Source organism: Aythya marila (genome assembly GCF_965140915.1).
Source record: "Aythya marila genome assembly, chromosome: 2".
In the NCBI taxonomy this organism is placed as follows: Eukaryota; Metazoa; Chordata; class Aves; order Anseriformes; family Anatidae; genus Aythya; species Aythya marila.
Genome location: NC_139043.1, coordinates 10,418,906 through 10,439,429, shown reverse-complemented (window position 1 = coordinate 10,439,429; position 20,524 = coordinate 10,418,906). Strand labels below are relative to the sequence as shown.

The 20,524-nt window shown below is 34.0% G+C and overlaps 1 protein-coding gene across 1 annotated transcript in view; it reads left to right on the top strand.

Annotated features, from left to right (window-relative positions):
• The window catches only part of NCAPG2 (non-SMC condensin II complex subunit G2), a 43,713-nt gene extending 23,937 nt beyond the window's left edge, over positions 1 to 19,776 (top strand). The window contains exons 14-28 of the mRNA XM_082754384.1: positions 1,565 to 1,787; positions 2,887 to 3,002; positions 3,467 to 3,640; positions 4,859 to 4,929; positions 5,204 to 5,357; positions 5,509 to 5,682; positions 6,155 to 6,271; positions 6,403 to 6,546; positions 8,236 to 8,335; positions 9,081 to 9,265; positions 10,058 to 10,201; positions 10,767 to 10,870; positions 12,544 to 12,641; positions 13,063 to 13,165; positions 18,274 to 19,776. Of these exons, the coding sequence (XP_082610510.1) occupies positions 1,565 to 1,787; positions 2,887 to 3,002; positions 3,467 to 3,640; positions 4,859 to 4,929; positions 5,204 to 5,357; positions 5,509 to 5,682; positions 6,155 to 6,271; positions 6,403 to 6,546; positions 8,236 to 8,335; positions 9,081 to 9,265; positions 10,058 to 10,201; positions 10,767 to 10,870; positions 12,544 to 12,641; positions 13,063 to 13,165; positions 18,274 to 18,331 (1,965 nt within the window). The 3' untranslated portion in view covers positions 18,332 to 19,776. The remainder of the gene's footprint in view (positions 1 to 1,564; positions 1,788 to 2,886; positions 3,003 to 3,466; positions 3,641 to 4,858; positions 4,930 to 5,203; positions 5,358 to 5,508; positions 5,683 to 6,154; positions 6,272 to 6,402; positions 6,547 to 8,235; positions 8,336 to 9,080; positions 9,266 to 10,057; positions 10,202 to 10,766; positions 10,871 to 12,543; positions 12,642 to 13,062; positions 13,166 to 18,273) is intronic.
• Positions 19,777 to 20,524: the final 748 nt, after the last annotated feature.

Here is a 20,524-nt window from a genome sequence, read left to right as displayed (position 1 = left end):
TTACATGTCATTTTTATAATTGTTTTATTTATTTTCAAATATCCCTTTCACTCTGTAACCTCACAGGCACTTGGCACTTGTGCTGAATTTTAAGTCTGCAGACTTTGCTTTTAAAATGTCAGCTTGCTGATCCAAGTAGGATTTAAAGGACTGACATCTACAGTCACGATTTGATCCATTAGTATCAGTTATCAGATCATAAAATCAGATTTTATTTTTATAGTAAAATAGTATTTTTTTTACCTGTATAATAAAATATGAACAAGCTTAATTTTAAGTTGTATACAATCTCAAAAACGCACTAAATAAAATTTTTATGTTGTTGATTTGTGTATAGTCTTTTCAAAACACAGAAAGGAAGTCTTGTGCTTCTGTTAAATATATAAGAAATTCTTGTTTAAAAGTTATTTCTCATTCAGTGTGAAATTTCAAGCAAACAATCTTTTTGGCTTTCCTGAATTATTATGAATATACCATAAAACACAGAGGAAAAAGATAATTTGCAACTGCAGGTGTAAAATTATTAGGGACTTTTTCTTAGTTGTTATTTGTTCTTCAGGCATATTGGAAAACTTCCATCCACTCTGCTTTGTTTTTACATAGTAAAAAAACTCGTGTCTTCTAAAAAAGAAAAAGGGATCAGGTTTATGTATTTAAAAAAATAACAGTAAATGTTTGTTTTGTCACTGACTTGCTGTTTATTTAAAACCTGTAATGTACATCTCTCTGAAGTCCTGAGGTTACTTCAGTGTGTATTCCAAGCACTTTCTTTTTATGGTAATTTTAGTAGAAATGCCCATAGTTAGGAATCCCAAGGGAATTAGCTGCTGCAGCTATTTTTACTCAAGAGTATAATAATATTTTTCAATGCCAAGAAATCCTAAATTGTGGTTTTAGGGAGTTTTTTGGGTCGCTTTTTTTTTATGTGGAAGTGCACAGCATAACTAATTCAAGATATTTTCACAAAAGTGGCAAATGTGAGTAGTGTTATGGCTGGCATAACAAGTTGTTTGTTCTTTTTGAATTTCATAGCCTTCAATTACTGCTTTACAAATAAGCTAGAACTCTGCTAATGGTGGGGATGCAATGAACATTTGGGATACCTTTTGGAAAGGGTCTTGCTTTATACAGGTTTCTAGGGAGCATGACATACTTTTAAGTCCTTTGGTCCTACTTTGTTCCATGCTGAAAATACAAAACATGACATATAACAACAAATAATTATCTTTTGTGGTGATATCTTTTTAGAATAAATAATTCCTTCCTATATATGTGAAATTCAATTAGCTTTTCAGTTGTGTTGAGCTGGAATTGCCTGAACTAGAATTTTACTGTCTATTAGAGGTACCAGGAGTTTTAGAGGAGCATCAGAACAAGAAAGTAGCATTGTTAAAGCACTACATGACTTGAAGTATATCCTGGTATTTTGGTAAAATTAAAAATACCTTTTCAGGTAAATGCTATTCATATTTGTTGAGAATTTTGATGCAGACTACAATAAATGTGACTTTGTTTTCCTTTTTCTTTTTCCAGTTACTTTAACGTATTTTCTCATTTTTTAAAGTTTTGGAAAATCTGTCCTATGGAGCATCTTCTGGCTCGCCTTGAAGTTGATTCACGGCCTGTGTCACGACGCATAGTGAACCTCTTATTCAACTCTTTCTTCCCCATTAACCAGCCTGAGTATGTGTGGTGTGAGCGCTGTGTTACTTTAATCCAGATGAATTCGGCAGCAGCTAGAAAGTTCTATCAATATGCTTATGAATATACTGCCCCCACCAATATAGGTAAGGCACAAACCATTTGGAAATACCAAAACCACACAATGTAATTGCTTTTCAAAATTTCTTACCTCACACTGACGCATTGTTGGTAGCTCTTTTGGGGTTTAGTATATTACTTCATATGTCTTTGTGTTTTTGACACCAGCGATAAACTCTGACAACTGTCATAAGCCTTTTCTACAGTAAACTTTTTGTTTTTGCTCTTCGATGTTGTACTGTGTGCATAACCAATATTGTTATTTGGTGTCTCTTTCCATTTCTCCTTCCATGTACCGTAAAACTGTCTAAGTCAATATATATTTATCATGCAAAAACAGTGAAGTAAAATAGCTGATGTCTCGGGGGATTTGAGATCTCTATGTAGAAGTTTCTATAAGAAGTGAGAAATATTTATGTCTGATAATCTGATACTCTAAGGCTTTCTGTGACAAATATATGCACTGTAGAGATTTTATAAAAGTGTTATTGAACCAAGTAAGATTGGGAAAAAAAATGTTTCAGATGAATTTTGGTGCTATAAAAACAAAGTAGTCAGCATGGGGTGACTTGGGTAAAATAAAGCCATTGCCCCTTGACTGATCATATTACTGTAGTAGGGTACTTTTGAAATACCCTGTTATGGTATTTCAGCTTGTCATACTTTCACCAGAGTAAGAATAACCTTTTCACTTAGATCTAAAGATGAGATCCGCATTAAGTAGTGCAATCGTTTGGCTACTGTGTCTTTTATAAATAATTGGAATGTACATTGGAAGAAATGGGGTTTTAGACATCATTCATTAAATTAATAGCTCTGCCAGATGAACGTAGGAGTTGTGGGAGCTTCCTCTGATCCTGATTTGACTTTTTTTTGAGTAGACATTTTTAACAATTAAATTAAAGAGCCTTGTGATAATGTTGCCATTTCTTTATATTTGAGTATATAAAACATTTGTCCATTTTTCCATTTTTGTTTACCAGGAAATTTGACATCTTTTTTTCCAGCTATTTCTGGTTCTGTTGCCTGCTTTTCAGAACCTAGCATTGTACTTAGAAGCATTTACTAACAATGTTCTTCAGGAATAGTAGAGATCTCATTTATTCTTCTTATACTTAAATGTAGCTAAACTGATGCTAACAATTCGGCGCTGCTTAAATGCCTGCATCCAGAAAGCAACAAAAGAGAGTCTTCATGATGATGATGATGAAGATGAAGAAACTGAGAAGGAGAGCATAAGTGTAAGAAAGTCCACTTTATGATAAGTTTTGATATCTTTGTGGTGCTTAATTTCAGATATAGGCAGTTAATGATATGACAGAAATCTGAAGAAAAGCAATTGAACATCTGTGGAATTAGAAGGGGAAAACCACTATCATGGGGTTTTCATGCCCTGCAAAAACAGAAACTTGGTGAAGTGTGTAGAATAAGATAGACGGAATGTGGCGCATACTCGAATATTTCTTTAATTCCACTATTTAAAATAAGTTTGCTAGATTTTGCAATTAAATATTTTCCCCAAAAATAATGTAGTAAGATGAATGGAGTTAGAGGTTATGAATGAATCATGGAGTTGCTATTTTGCAATAAACACCACACCTTTGTGAAATGAATGCAAGGATTTTCAATGTTTTTGAAACGTTATTTTAACAAATTTGTATTTTAGTATGTAATAGGTAACATCATTTGAGTGTTTTTATTTCAGATGTTCAATGATGTGTTATCAGTAAATGATGTGGCAAGCATGGCCAGTTTATTGGAGATTATAGTAATTCTCTGGAGAAGTATTCGCAAAGCACTAGATCACAATGAAGGTGCCAAAGATTATGCCATCAGAAAATTTGCTTCGGTACTTCCTGAGTATTTAAAAGTATTTAAGGCAAGTCTCCTTGATGGATTTAATTGTTCTTGTGTTATTCTTAAGATTGGGATGTTTTGACATTGGCTTATATCATCATCCTGTAGTGCATTTGGAAGCCTGGTCTAGTGGAAGTGTTTGTTTTTTTTTTGCTTACGGCTTTTGCAGTGAAGTTTACTGAGTTATGCTGGTTGTTATACTTAGCAACATTCAAGTCAGTTTTAGATAATCAGGGAGTGGAAAGCAGTTCATTTCTACATAATATTCTGCAGTACAGATAGACCAAATATCTTTCTACCCTGAAAGCATTTGGAAGTTGTCAAAGATGTTACAAATCTTTTCTGCTGGAGGATGTAACATCCCTCTTGATAGGTACTGATGAGCAGACAAGATATCCAGCTTTAGCTGGATAGGACTTCTTGACTTTGATGTGAGTAAGCAGCTTGGATCCAAAAAGACTCGTCATCAGGGGCTTATTTTCTAAAAGACTGATTGAGGCAAAACGTCTCTTTCCTGAAAAGCTAGATTTTTTTTTTTAACACATTATTTTTAAAAATCATCTTTAAAAGGTTTCAGCTCTTCAAATGTCTAAATAGGTAATAATTTCATTTGATTGTATTCATAAAGTTTGGACAACAGATACACTATTTTTATTTTGAAAAGTTTCTCACATAGACTGGCTTTTATGTAATGTAATCGAGACTATGTAGTGGTCTATACTTTGTATTATGATGTGCTGTAACAACCTGTAGTGTATTTCTACGTTACTATTACTATTTAAGCACCTTTTTTTTTTTTTTTTTTTTTTTTTTTTTTACAGTCGCCTTTAAAAAATTTCTGATTTGAATGAATACTTGTTTGAGGCACTAGTTACTTGAGAAGAGTTAGGTGGTATCATAATTGTGAAATTAAATAACAGCTGCTTCTTGGAAAAGTGTAAGCTAGAGCTGTTATTTCTTTTGCAATGGTTTATTGTCTAATGGAGCCATAATTTTTGGTGGTTGTTCTGATAGTTGTTGGAAAGCTAAATGATAAAATAGTTGATAATTGATCTCCAACAATATGAATCAGAAGTTTCAGACTGTGAGCCATGTGTTGTTAGGATTTTTTTTCCACTTCCATTTATAATGGAAAGAATAAAATCTTCAGTTTGAGATAATTTAATCATAATGAGTACTCTTTAATTTTCCATGTATGACAGAACACGTACATCATATCATACACTTTTTTTTATTGTAGGATGACCGTTGCATGACTCCGTTGGTTATTCTTGCATCCTTTATGCCCCCTGCTGCTATTCCTACTTTCAGGTACTATCTTTCGATCCAAAATGTGAATGACAAAAACTCTCTTGCTGACTGTTTTTGTTAATTTTTCACAAGCTGACGTGTGGAATGACCGTGTTTATAAATTAATCCACTAAATAAATTTGCAGAGTTAGTTAGTAAAATCTACGTGGTATGTTTTTTTGGTATTATATTGATTGATTATCTTTGGGTTATTTCTGCACTAATGGCTGTAAAACTAACATACCTTTTTCCTTTTTTCTTTTTTTTTTTTTTTTTTTCCTTTCCTTCTTCTAAGCTGTGGTGTGATCTCCAAACTCAGAAATGTTGACAGTGGAGCTGATGAAAGCAAATACTCTACCCTGATAGACTGCGTGTGTCACTGGGGACAAGTGGGACACATTATGGAATTAGCCGGTGATTGGTTGTCAGACATGTTAACCCCAAGAAAGGTGTGCATACATCAAGGAGTTACAAGAATACATAAATTTATTGTGCTTTTTTTTTTTTCTTAAGAAAGAGCTTCTTCAGTGCTATATTTTCCTCCTTCAGAATTAAAATACTAACATCATTGTACTGGTTTTGTGCTTCATTCTCATTTAGAGTCTTAAAACATCTGAACGGCGAGTACGTATCCATGTAACACAGGAATCAAAGCCAGAATTAGCGCTTGATTACATTGAATATTTACTGACTCATCCTGTTAATCGTGGTTGCCTACTCTCTGCACCTAAAAAGAAGCTGAGCCAGCTTTTCAAAATTTTGAGAGCTGCAAAGGTATTGTACCTTTAAAGAATGCTTATAAAAGAGTGCTTCATATCATAACATATATTGTCTTACTCAAGTTAAACTTCTGCAACAATAAATAAATAAGCTTCACTTCTACCTTCTTCTCCTTTATAAAAAGGTTTTCCTTTTTATCTGTGCTTCAGACAAATATTTGAAACTAGAAGTACATTAGTTCAAAATTGTTTATAGGTGGCAGATTTTAACTGCCTTATTGTTTTTAGGTGTCTTCAACTTTTGTGATCTAGTGTTGAGCATTTTTAAGAGACCTGACTTTTACAATGTACAGAATAGTCTGAAAATCCATTCTAGTGTTGCAAAATGAAAGTGAAATTATACCTTTTCGTTTTATTGTTTTTTTTTTTTCTTACTTGAAAATATTTTGTTTAAAGCTGTTGAGAAAAAGAGAATAAACGTTTGAAAGGACTTTCTGGAAAATCTAATGTAAACTGTAATATTTCAGGAAGTTCTTGACTCAATTCTGAAAGCAACCGATGCAAGTTCTGTTGGCTGCAATCAAACAACTGCCTTAAGAGCCTTCAGCCTATGTTGCAGGTTGAGTATTCATCTTCAAAACAAGGTATGGTTATATCTTTTCAGAATAACATTTCGCAGTAGCTGGAGTTACAGCTGGCAGTATAAGGAAATACCAAAAGAATTGAAATTAGAAAAATGATAAACTTCTATTGTATTTTGTTTATTTTTTTTCAGTTTTCTGAAGACGGAAAAGATTACCTGTCAATTCTGAAGGAGACAGGTGATTGGATAGAAAGTCAAGTTGTACCTTGTTTGTTAGCAACTGATCAAGAGGACGGCATTTCAAAACAGAGTAATGTTTCTCAATTAATTATCCAGGTTAGAGGTCTCTTATTGGATTGGCAACAGCTTGATTTATAAGTTGTATATGTGGCAATTTTATGTGGCATAATAAAGTGGAGCTTTTGGATCACAACAGAAGATGACTTAAAGGGCAAGGAAGGTGGTGTGATTGTGAGAGATAGGATTTAGATCTAATAATATTTGCTTGCTTGTTTCTTTCCTTCCTTCCTAAATCTTGCACTTGCTGTCATGGGCAGGGACTCATTGGAGGGTCACTGTATTTAGACTGCTCGTTTGTTGAGACCATATTGTGACATTCCAGCATGTCTCTTCGTGTCATGTGGGTTTACCAAACCATTGTTACTCGGTTATTCTTGGTGCCAAGATTTTCCTTTTTCCTTTAGTACAGCCATCAGAGTGTTCCTTTAGTTCCTAGGGACAAAGAAAGGGTTTTGGATCATCCCACAGGCTTTTTGTCTCTTGACAATATTGTTCTGTATCCCTTATCTTCAATTACCCTTCACAGAAAACATTTGATAAGATAATGCTTAAGCTAGTTTTGAATAGTCTTCTGTTATATTTCTCTGATGTATTACTTAACCCAGTGTGGATTTTACCATTGAGCTATGGTTCTTTTCAGATTTTGATCAAGGGAAGGATTTGGACTAACTTTAATTGCAATCCGTGTCCTTGAGTGACTCAACTAACCTGAACATAGACTGGTTAGAAATTCCCTATGCTGTCTGCATTAGTATTCTAGTCTTACCATGTAACATGTGTGTGTCTGTGCAGGAAAATGCTCTTTTACTATGCCCTTTTTAATTTTGCAATTCAAGATTGTTAGAGAGGTCTGGGTAAATGCTCAGTGTCAGTGCCTCTGATCTAAAGCCTGAGTGAAAAAGACAGAGGATTTACTGCTTTTTGAGAAACATTTTTCTTTAGAAGAAAGAGCAAAGTGTTTGGAACAGTCTTTGGAACTCCTGCTTATCAAAGGTTGAGAACATATCTGGTGCACCTACTCTGAGTTACTTTCAAATTTAGTTGAGAACACAGGATTGTGTTAAAAATGGAAACAAGAAACAAAGGGATGGATTCTTTAACAATAACACTGGTCTGCTCTCATACACTGCATTTGACCTTTTACATGTTACAGCTGGTGTCAAAAATGAAGATGATGCTACTTCTGTATTCCTGTCCATACATAGGAGTGTCCCAGAACATAAAAATATATATCAGGATTTTTATACCTATATAATAACCTTGTGTGGTAGCGCATTTACCACTGGATCCCATCATTTGCATTTTTAAGTATATTTGTCCACTAAGTAGTATTTTTACCTTCAAGAAAGGATAGACAGATGCTTATTCTGCTGGACTGTGGAGCTATGAACTACCTCTGTCGAGGAAAAGCTGATGTCCTGTGAGGCAGGAATTCTTAATACACGTATTACTTTTTCTCTTCTGCAATGTGAAAGTGAAAATGGATAAACACCTACGAGTTTATACGTATTAATCTAATATAATGTCTCACAAAATGCTAGTACTGTGAAGATTTCTTTGAAGACTTTCCCCCATCCCATCCCTTATCTAATTTCAATATGTAAAATATGATTAAATGATTCCTTTGATTTGATATTTTTACTACTTTTCACTACTACTGAACTGTTGCTTTAAACATATATATATTTTTTTCTTTTCTGATACATTTTTGCATCTCTTTTCCAGGACTACCTGACAGTGTGTAAAGATCTAATAATGGTTGGCCTTGGAAATTTTAAATTTCAAGCATACCTTTTAGATATAGCACTTGCAGTTATACAAACAGGTATGGTATTTTGTGCTAATGTTAGCATCTCTATACATGCTTAGATGACTTTTTTTGTATTAACAGAACTGTTGCTATTTGCATTTTGGAGTCTGTTTCTCAAAACATGGTATTTACAGATTATGTTAGCATCAATAATCAATGTCAGAAGTAACAGCAGCTTTTCAGAAAACAGAAAACAAGCAGAGAAGCAGTCCAGAGTCAGGACACTGTTGATAACTAATGTTGCTTACTTGCTGTTACATTTCAGTTACTGCTATTTGATATACAAATTATATACATACACATATTTTATATAAATGTTAATAATAAAGGCCAGGCTGGATGGGGCTTTTGGCAGCCTGGTCTGGTGAGACGTGCCCCTGCCCAATGCAGGGTGTTGGAATTAGATGATCTTTAATATCCCTTCAAACCCAAACCACTCTGTGATTCTGTGTGTATCACAAAATTTATTCTCAGTATGCCTTAGGAGACAACGTTGTAGCACTAAAATAGTGCTCCTGAAGAAATGTACAATCTTAATCTCCATGCTTCAAGAATTTTTGGAAGGGACACTGGGTTTATACTTGAAATATTGATTGAACTGTATGAAAATTTCAGCTAAAGGTGCTCAGAAACTATATGTGTTGTCGAGACTTGGAAACTATCGCTGTTTATGGTATATAGCAGAGTTTTCATTCTGAGCTTGTACCTGGAGAATATCTCATAACAATTTTCATATTGTTGTATTCATCTCTTTCCCTAGAGAGAGGTGGCTTTTGTACTCCAGTGTTACTCTGTGTTCTAAAAGAAATTACTGAAGCTTCTTTGACTCAAAACACTGAGACACATGAAGTGGAAAGTCTTCTCCATGCTGTACAGACTGTCTTCCAGAAAATTTTAGAATGTGTCTCATGCAGACTCAAGAAACAGCTGGAAGAAGGGATTCAGGTATTATGCTTAAAATTTTCTACCTACCTCTAGATGAATTCATACTTTTTACTTCAAATGTGAAGTGGTGTTACACTTGGTTACTTTGAGGTTATTGTCCCATTCAATATATAATTAGATTTTTGGTTATTTTTTCTAATATTATTCTAGGTTTCCTCATTTCCAGTGTGTTTTTTTTTTTTTTTTTTTTTTCTTAAAACTGTTATTGGTCTTGTAGCAGCAGAAAAACTAGTAAAATAAAGAACAAGACATTCTCTTGCAACTGTTCTTGAACTACCCTAGTACTCGTAGATTAATAACCTTATCTGCAATTAAAATGAATTTTCTCATTCCAGAGCAAAGAATTTAATTCTATATGTTATGATCTTGACAGAGGGAAAAAAATATACCTATATTATTTATTTGTTTCAGCTTGAATTGTATCAGCTTCAATATACGGGTCATGTCCCAGAGTTCTTCTGACTGTCCTATCTTCTCAGAAAAGTTAGCTTCTTGTATTTTTTTTAACAGAGACTAGATAGTAGTGAGACAGGTGGATAACTGGCAAATACGATGATCTGCTTTCCAGGACTTCTGAAAAAAAGTTCTTTTTTGGTTCAACTGTTGTTTTGTTTGTTTCTTTCAAACTTATGAGCAAACTTTCCACGCATTGCTGATTTCCTCTCTGATACCTGGTGAATGAAATACCACAATAGCTTTCAAGGTGTGATCTGCACTTTGCAGAAAACAGTTTGCTGAAATATTTTAATTATACTCAAGCAATCTCAAACAGCAGTTTTTCTTCTGTTTTAGTTAATTCGCTCTATTCAAATGCCTCTTGGAGAATTCATATATGCAGTCCAGTACTGGCGTTCATCTTGCCCAGCAGTTCACCAAGGTGTGCTCTCTACTCTCCTAGATGCAATAGTAGCGGAGATAAATTATGCATTACAAAAGGTAAAGTTAATGCTGACTCTTTTTTACACTGACTTCTTCTTAAACTTAATGTTAGAATAATAGAGCTGCATTCAGAAAGTGTGTTTTTTCTACTGCAGATAATGATTTTGTGTGTTTTGGTATGGAACAAACAGGAAACTTTACCATTGCCATACTATTCAGAACCTGATACCAAAAAGACCTAACACAGGGAATCAGGGAATCGCTGTTATCTAGGTTATATTTAGAAATGATGTATGCATACTTAAACTTGGAGACAAAAAAGACATTAATTTCTGTTTAGTGTGCTATGCCTTTACAAATAGTAATTAGTAATAAACATTTCCCTTGGTAAAAATTCTGTTTATTTGTTTTAGTTTTAGCCTTTCTAATTTAAAATCGTTTTGTTAATTTGGACTACGCGTTTTTTGGTTTAAGGGTGCTCAAAGAATACGTGTGAATGTTTCTTTAATTATTTAAGGATATGTCTTGGTTAGCATAATCACTGAAGTATAGATTTGCCAGGATATTTTCTGCAAACATATAGTTCTTAATTTGCAGAAGTTGATTTGTTTCTTTTTTTTAGGCTTCCAGTGAAAGAGACTTAACTATACCAAAGACTGTTTCAGACCTTCCACCTCTTTCAAGCAGTTTAATGACCATAATTATGAAGACAGTTAATGTGGTCAGGTAAATGTTTCTCCATTAATTTGTCCAAAGCAAAAGCCTTTAACATTACAGAATCTGATGCAAACTTGTAATTTGTGGACAAGCAATCGTTTTGCACCAGATTCCGCAGTGTCTGTTATGTTTTCAGTTACTAATGACTCAGTCTTGTGTACTTTTAATTTCACTTACATTTAATTTAAATTTTAAATTTTAATTTAAAACTTTTAATTTCAGTCTTCCTACCAGTGATAATATTGTCACTTAGCAGTATCTGACAGTTCAGCAAATGTCCTTTTCTTTAGTAGGAAACTATCCGTGTAGGAACCAATTACTTACCTCTCTTATATATGTGTATTCCGAAATAGCTTCTTGTTCTGAAATATTCTTATTTTATCTCTGCTTGTAGGCTCTTGTGACTCCTGTGGTGGTAGGCAGTTTGTGACTCCTGTGCTGGGGAGGCAGCTGTGCTGTCTCTGCAGTGAGTCTTATTACAGGTTAATACTATTATAAAGTTCCTTCATGGAACTAAAGACTGTGTTTACTAAAGTAAGCAGTGTGGTAACAAAGTGAAAACTCCAGGCAGAATCCTATCAGTCAGCAATTTAAGGGTGATATGAAATGGAATTGACACTTGGTCAGTTTATTCCACAATGATACAATAAAGCTATACATTACACCAGCAGCTTCATGAATACTGATTTCAGAGCTTAAAGTGGTGTCATCGTTCTCTGATCTTTATAGAAGCTCAAACTTTGCTTCAAAATTTTATTCACTGAATCATTAGTGGAGATTGGTTCTTTTGTTAATGACATACTTAAGGGCTCTATTGTGCTGAAATGCTAAAAGGAAGAGCCATTAAATTTGAAACTGTCTTGAAAATGTTCACCCTTGCATTTGACTAGAGAAACAGACCTCTTTCTTGACTCCGTTCTTTCATTTCTCTTAATATATTCTCCTCAAATATTACTGAAGTTCCCTGGTAATACTATCATCTCTTGCTAAAAGTGAAGATCTTAAGACGCTTTTTTGCATCTTAACATTTGATTGTATTGTTAGTATTTATCTCAAGCTTCACAATGAAAAGTTGTTAGTGTGTCCATGCTTTTGATATCTAAAATGTAGTTGGAAAGTGTTTCAGGGCTATATTCAGCTATAAATGTTCTTCAGTGCTTCTTCTTGAATTGGAAACGTTTCCATTTTGTTTTTATGACATACATGTTTTAGACTAAAATATCAACTGAACTCCAGGTTCTAATTAAGCTACAAATAGAAATAGATTTAAGGGCATGAGTTGTTACTAATAATACACTGGAGCCATATAAATATATTTTAAACTTCAGTAGAAATTGAAATTAGAAACTTCACTACAAATTGCATAAGTTAAATTCCAGTAAATCTAGTACCTTTTTCAGATTATCCTTCCTAAAGTACTCCACGAGCTCTTCATTTCTCATAAAAACTTATTCTGTGTACAAACTTTTTCTTCCCAAACAATTTACCATTCTGCTAACTCAAATATTCTTATAGTTCTAGGGCAAGCATGCAGTTTTCAGTCACCCAATAAATATCCTTTATCCTGCATGGTATCTTTGAAGCTATGGTGGCAGGGTAACGTAGTCACAAGCTTGTTGTTTTCTGTTCTGTTTTGAAGGAAATATTATTTATTAAGTATATTTCCTTTGTTTTTTCTTTAGGTCATTTTTAAATGAATTAATGGAATGCATTCTCTCCAAAGAAGTTGAAGAGATTTTTAGTCTTACAGCTATGGTCTGCATTGTGATTATAATTAAAGGTCAGTCAAACTCTTTTTGTACAATAATTTTTCTTTTTTTGCTATGCTGCTCTTTAAAAGCCAAGTTCTTATACAATTCAACAGGCACTTTTCCTCATCCTGTTAAGTTTCCATTTTTCTAAAGAATTTAAGGACATATCACTTGTACATGATGTTGTTAAGCTTAGGACTTTCAATCTTTGCAGTGAATTTAAAAATACATTTATCTGCTAATTCATATGGTCCATCTCCTTATTCTGGTTTGCTGAAACACACAGTAATTAATCCAGAGCAGTGAAAATCTGATGTCATATATGTCATATCTAATCTTTAATTGAAGAATCTTTAGTGTTAAAAAGATAGTCTATGAAAATACACAAGTTTATTTTTTGATAAAGCATTATTTTTGTCCAACTTTTCAACATAATCATATTTCAAATAGGTAAGCACAGAGCTTCACTTCTAAAGGATATTGCACCTGTCATTCAAAGAAAGCTGATAACATACAAGGAAACTGCCACAGAAGAATCTAGCAATACAGAAAGGTAAATGTGCTACGGGAAATGAACACTAAACTCCCCTATACCCTCTCTGCAGTAAATGGCTGTGTTCTATACTTAGGTAATACAGTTGGAGCATTCTGAATGATTGCAAGGTTTAAAATAGTGAGTAAAAATCTTGAGATATTGAGCTCAGCACAGTATTAAATTTCCTGCCAGTACATTTGCTGTGATTGTAATCTTTACATATTTTAGGGTAGATTTTTTTTGCATTTAATTTGAATGCATTATGACTTCATCCTGTTATACCACGGAACTCAAACTCAGTTTTGTTTGCAGCAGGTGTAGGACAAACCAAGTAGTCTATTTAAGGTTTCTTACTAGTAGAAGATTTTTCTCATGGCTCTTGGTAGTAGGTGTATCGATGAACACATATGCAGATGTTAAACATTTAAGTGAATATAACAGTGACTTTCAAACCTTTCCACAGTTGATTTTATTTTGGTCATTTTTAAGATTTCTGTTTTACATGTGGTTGACTTTTAGATTTTTTGGGATGATTTTTTTGGGTGGTTTCTTGAATGTTATTGACTAAGTTGCATTTGCAAGCATTTATTGCAGACCCGCCTCAGGCAGACAATTATGAATAATTTAGCCTCAAATGTTTCAGAATTGTTCAAGTCTAAAATAAAATTTTAACATTTGATCTCTGTCTTGTTTATTGAACTGCCTGTGGAAATAGAAAACATGCAGTGTAGACGTTAAGAAGCACAAACAGACTGTGAAGAAAAGACTACTGGAATTTAAATAATGTAATACATATTTAAGTACTTCAGAAACTAAGTTATAGTTCCCTGTGTCTCCTGGTTGGTAGGGTTAGTAACTGAGAAGGGTAGGCACGCTGCAGGAAGGATAACTGATTTCTTTACATAATGTTTTTTTCTCTCTCTCCTACTCTTGAATAACAAAACAGATAACTTATTTTGTGGAAAATAATTCTCCAAGATATTCAACAAATTGGTATAGGGATAACTAGATAAAGAACCAAATTGGTTATGGACACTCATCCATACCCAAAGGAGCTAGCAATGCACCAGGTCCTGAACAGGAGGAGGCTGTTGAAATCAATCAATCAATAAATAATTCATAATTTTATTTAACCATTTCATGCATGGCCCTTCAAACATAAACACACCACATTCTTCTGGTGGATCATTGGCCTGAGGCACGTTGCTTTGTGACAAGACAGAGACCTTCCTCAGCTCTGCTGTGACTGAACTTGTGTCCTTCATTTAAAGTTAATATTAAAGTTATGAGAAGCTACTGTATGAAAAAGCAGGTGATTTACTGAGGGGACCACATAGGCTCTATTTCTTTCTATTTAAATCCTTAGAATTTGCACTTGAGTTCTGTCAAGAAGCCCAACAGCTGCAACTACCTTGTTCTGGCAGTGGTAGAACTTTTAAAGGGCTGTGCAGTAAATACGCATTTAGATGTGATTCAGAAGTGCAGGAAGTACAGCAGTAGCTTTTTTGCTAACAAAACACTTACTTGCTCATTTAAATCTGCTATTATATCAGAGCCTAAGGGGTGTTATGTAGTTCTTTAAATTGTATATATAATCTTAAGAAGTAGACCAGAAAGTTTTGTGATATGATCTACCTCAGTTATATGCAATCAAAACAAATAGATTTATTAAAAAAAAAAAGGAAGTATAAATAAATAAATAAAAGTCAACCCGTTATTCCCTATTCTGTCTGACCTAAGTAACCAGAAAACAGAAATATTGCTATCCAGATTTTAAGAGTGACTTCTGCAGAGGACATTGTGTTTGTGTAACATAAAATTGATGAAAACAAAAATAAATAAGTAGATAAATAATCACTGCATAGTTAGATTTCTAAAACTTCATCAAAGTGACTCTGCTTCCTGGGTGGCTTGTTTTAATTAGTTACTGGGCTGTGAACAAAGCTCTTTTGGTTGGGACTTAGCTTAGAAACAAAATCAAGCAAAAATAAACTATTTTTTTTCGTTGAGTCATTTAGTGCTGGGTTGCCAAGTGTTCTACCAGAATATTTTTAAAAATGATAATTATGATCTGGAAAAGAAAGGTGAACAGCAGAGTATCATGATTCGGTTATGCAATTCTTTTAATCAAGACAGTGGCTGAGAATTTAAAGCAAATCTTAACATGATTAAATAAATAGGCGTATTAAAATGAATAATTGCTACCACTTGAGTGCACTACTGACTATAAATTCCAGTAAGAACACAGATAATTGCTTTGTGGATCCATATGAACATCTCTGCCCAGTGAACAGGGACAAATCATCCTTCAAGCTGGGACAGATGAAGAGCATAAGATGCTACACAGTGCTTTAGTTCTGTGATATATGAATGACTCCCTTTGTATCATACAAAAACAAGAGATAGCTGTAGATAAAATTAAAAGGTTAGGAATATGAGCATGATGGTGAGAAGTATTTGTAACCCAAATCAGAATTACAGTATGCTAACAAAACTCTGCAGAGCTGTGTGATTGTTTCTGATCTTGGGAGGATTATAGAATTCAAGAACTCCCACAAATATGTTGTGAGGTTAGTGGGTTTTTTCCTCCCTTCTCTCCCCAATTCATGTAGGAAAAGGTTAAGAGGAAGTTCTTTAATGATTAGATTTTCCTTGATTAATTATTAGTGTATTTGTGTTAAATTTGATTAATTATTAGTGCCTTTCTCAGATAGGTGTTCTGCTGGGACAGGCTGGGCTGCTACTGTCTGAAGACACTTATTTTTAGTGCTCTAGTACTAGCGTGCTAATGTATAGCTAAAAGGTGATTATATACAGTCTGAAATGTGCACTGTTGTTTGTAAATGATTTTATCTTTGTCTTTTTCCACTCTACTTAGCAAGCCCCTAAATGTTAATTATGGTATGCTGCAAGTTAGATGTCAGGTAATTGCTTTGACCATAATCTTGAAAGGCACAATGTTGCACTGATGCATGCTAAAACATATTACTGTGTTTTTAATTCATACTTTAAGGTATTATTGCTTCTTACTTCTGAATACATTACCTCACAGCAACTCTGATGGATTATTTCTTTTTAATACCCAGGTATACCACGAAACAGTGATATTCTTTAATTTCCCAAGAGACTTGGCATTCTGTGCCAGCATCTTAAATTTAACGTAGCAGTCATCTATTACATATTAGCAACGAAATAAATAAGTAAAACTCCCGTCCGGTGGAGTACTTAAAATGCTGCCATTAAACAAGGAGTTGTTATACTAATTTAGAAGCAAAATTTTTCATTGTAATTTAGTCTTTCCTCTTCAAGCTGAGCTAGCAGTTTAAAAAGGCCCTGTGGGTCTAAAGTTGCTGCTCATCGCACTTTAAAATTCTGGACAGCATATTGTATATTGAGAGAATTTCCTCAAGAGTAATGCCACAGACATTAATTTAGTTTATAAAATGCAAGTATTTATTTCTAGAAAAAAAAAAAAGCTACTAAAGCTTCCAGTGCAGTGATTTGGAGGCTAGAGAAGTATTCCATGCTCTGTGAAACAAACGTGCTATAAAATAACACCTTTTTCTTGATATTCTGTATTTAGCATCTTAGTAGGTAGGCACTAGAATTTAAACTGAGCTAATGGACGTGCTGAAAGATATTTCTTAATATTATCATTTAAGTAGCTTCCAAAACTCTTTATTGCGCTCTCATTGCATCTATAAATACTGATTCTTGCATTGTTTTGTGACATAACTTTGTGTATGGCTTGTCTGCCTCCTATCAGCACGTTCACTGTAGTGGTACCTAGTAAAATTAGCTTAAATTTGTTTGGGGAGGCTTACGGTTATCCTGAATCATAGCTTATTGTCTGCAGCTTGGCCAGTGTGGTGTTGATAAATGGACCAACTTTACAGAAGTATTATTCTGTTAGCCTTAGATTGTAATAAAATAAAAATTATACAAAGTAACATCGTGTATATGACCACTGTGGTCATATACAATTATTAATTATTACAATAACTAACTAATTATTAAAATGTGCTATAAAATTAGTACACTATGTTATTTTGTCAGTAGAGATTGATTATGGCTTGAAGACTGTTAGCATTATAGAGGAAGAGTATGTGACACAACGATGGCAATCTGAATTCAGGAAGACCTGGCATCAAATACACTGTTAAGAAAATACGGCTTCTTGTTGTATTTATAGTCTTGGTGTCTCCTTGATGAATGCCCTAACTCAGCATGATTAATGTCTGACTAACCTTGCTTATTCCAGGCCATCGGTATAGGACTGTAATTAAAAAAAAAAAAAAAAAAAAAAGAGAGAGAGAGAAATACAGGTGGCAGAATCTTCTACAAAAATAACATGAAGAATAAAGTTTATAGTGCTTTATGAGGAATAATAATAAAATAATATTTTGGCAGAAGACCACAGTTGTTCTGCCTTTTGAGGATGTCTTAGAGCAGTATTAGGAGAAGTTGTGTGAGAATGCACCTGCAAAGGCTCGGTGAGTGACAATTTCTGGGGGTGCAAGAAAATAAAAAGGGCCTTCCAAATGGAAATTTCAAAGCTGACCTTTGAGACCATTTAGGGAGTAATGTGAAACAAAAGAGTAAGAAAGTGACTAAGATGGATCTACAAGCAGCTGAAGCATGTAGTTAATAAGGATAAGACAGAAAGCTCAGGCTTGGAAAAAAATTACTGAGTTGAGAAGAAAAATTATAAAGACCAAAGAATGAGGGTGAAAGAAAAAAAGTAGAAGACTGAAAAACAGCTTATTATAAACTAGCAGTAAAGGATTTGACTATGTTTTAAAAAATGTAAAATGTTGTGAAAATGCTGTGAAAAAAATTAGTTGTGCTTTTAAATACACATGAAATACAGATGATTAAATATTTGAAAATGTGCTTGAATTCACGTAGTAAATTGAACTGATTCTCTCTAGATTTCAGTAGAGCTAGAAATGGTCAGTAGAAAAATGGGTAAGTTGAAGAAAAACAACTATTTCAAAACTAACTTTGTAAAGGCAGATATGGAATAACTTGTCAAAGAAATCTCTTAGATTTCTCTTAGACTCAAATAGGTGAGGATTGATCTTAGTATGAGCATGTCTAATCCTGTTTTTCATTCTTTTATGCAGTTTCAGAATCCTGTATGAATCATCTCTGAAAATTTTGGATGAAATTTTGAATCCTTGACCACATGGAAGCTTTTGTCATGAAAATTAAAGGAAGGAAGATGAACTGTGTTAAAAAGCATAATATGATTATGTAAATTTATTAAGAGTTCTATTTTCTGTTACTCTGTACATTTAAAGCAGGCAAAATGTACAAAAGTGTGTATAGAAATCGTGTAGTAGTAAAGATTCTCAAAGACTCATAAGGAGGTTATTTTGTATCAAACTGTCATATGGGGAGGAAGTAAAAAAAAAAAAAAAAAAAAAAAGTATTTTTGTTTTTATAAAACAAATAATAATTGTATATTCTTATACCTTGAGGTAGCACATAGCCTCAGACCTGGAGAAAATTATAAAGCCTATTCCTAGATGTTACAGAAGTCATTTTGAGACACATGAAGGACAAAATAGCGATGGGGTATTGCCAGCATGTATTCACTAGGGGCAAATTCTTCCTGACCAACCTCATTTCATTCCTGTTGTGAAAAAAGGGAGAGCAGAGGATGTCACTTTTTCTGTTCTTCGCAGGACTTTTCACCAAGGCTTATGTAGTATTTTTGTAACCAAATTGGAGGGAGATGGGCTGTATGGATGATCTACAAGAAGGGTGGAAAACTGGTTGGACAATCAGACTTGAAGAATAAGGGTGCTACAGTGTCATACTGATGATTAGTGGCAATTTTTAGGGCAGATGCTGTTGCCAGTGCTACTTAACATCTTAATTAAATGCCTGGGCAATGGAATGAAATGCTGCCTCAGTCGGTTGGCAGATGACACCCGTGTGGGGGCAGTGGTTGATATTTTTGAGGGGAAGGGTTGTCTGATTCAGTGGAATCCTGACAAGCTGGACATAAGGAACAACAAATCTCAAAGTTCAACTTGGACATGCACAAAGTCCTTCACCTGTAGTGGACTAATTCTATATATCAGCGTCAGCAAGTGCAGAAGAGCAACCTTACTGTTTTCCTCTACATGAGGAGGATTAAGAAAAGACTGCTTAGAGGTACGCATCAAGAAAACATAAGGCAGCAGACACACTGCAGCAAGAAAAGTACTTCTTGGACATATGAAAGAAAAAAGGATGAAAGTGAACAGAAACTGAAAGTGGAACAGGAACAGGTTTACCAGAAAGACTGTGGAAGATCCTTCCTTGGAGATGAGGAGAACTTGACTGACAAGGCCTTGATGAACATGACAGAATTTTGAAATTACCCTGTCTGATCTGGAGGTTGGACTATATTATCTTCTGAGCTTCCTTCCAGTTTAATTGCTGTACATTTGGCTATTTTTATAAATTAATACTGCAGGTAGCATAGACATGTAGGCCAGTTACCTAACTTTTTAATGTGAACAGATGCTCTCCTACAACTAGTCATACAATGCTGATTGCAGAATGTTATTTTGCCTTAACTGAGGCATCTATAAATTACGTGTCTAAGTTCATAATACTGTTTGTGTTTTTGTTTTTTTTTTTTTTTTTTTTTTTTTTTTACCTATTTTAGAAGTGGATCTAGTAGGTGTCCCCAGGAAAATGATTCAGCCAAAGGCCGTAAAGACCATACAGGGACTAGCTTAAACTTGGATATCTAACACTTAATTATCTTCAAAATGTGGCAGTATGCTTTGCATTTAGTATCTATATAAATGGCTCATTGAGATCTCCAATGTTACAGAGTGGCACTGACACAGAAATTAGCAAATTTAGCTAAATTAAGACAGGCTCTTTATTCTTGATTAGGATCTGTGCATAGCGCTGTACCCCCATCTATCAGGCATCTTTCTGTGGTAGGAGTTGGTAACCTTTTTAGTGCATAAAATTTCACTCCTAGACAGAAGCATATTTAGCAGAAATGTTGATATTTAAAAATAATCAAATCCTGAATAAACAACTGTCAGGCTTTACAACAGGCAAGTCAGTATGGATATGTGAATTCCAGAAGATTTACTTTATCCACGATGGTAGCCTGAGCCAAAAAGTCTAATGCTGCCCCAGCAGGTAGCTGTAGATCTGCCAACTGTTTATCCATCAACATCTTTATAAAAACTGTGTTCTTTGGCCTTCAGTCTTCTACATCTGTTAACAGGCAGGTGTTCCAGTAATGACCTTTTAAATCTTCTGATTATACAAATTAGTTAATGAATATGTAAATCACTTTCATTTTTTTCTGCTTCTCAATCTTTCATTGTTTGCTCATATTAGATTAGAAGAGAATTT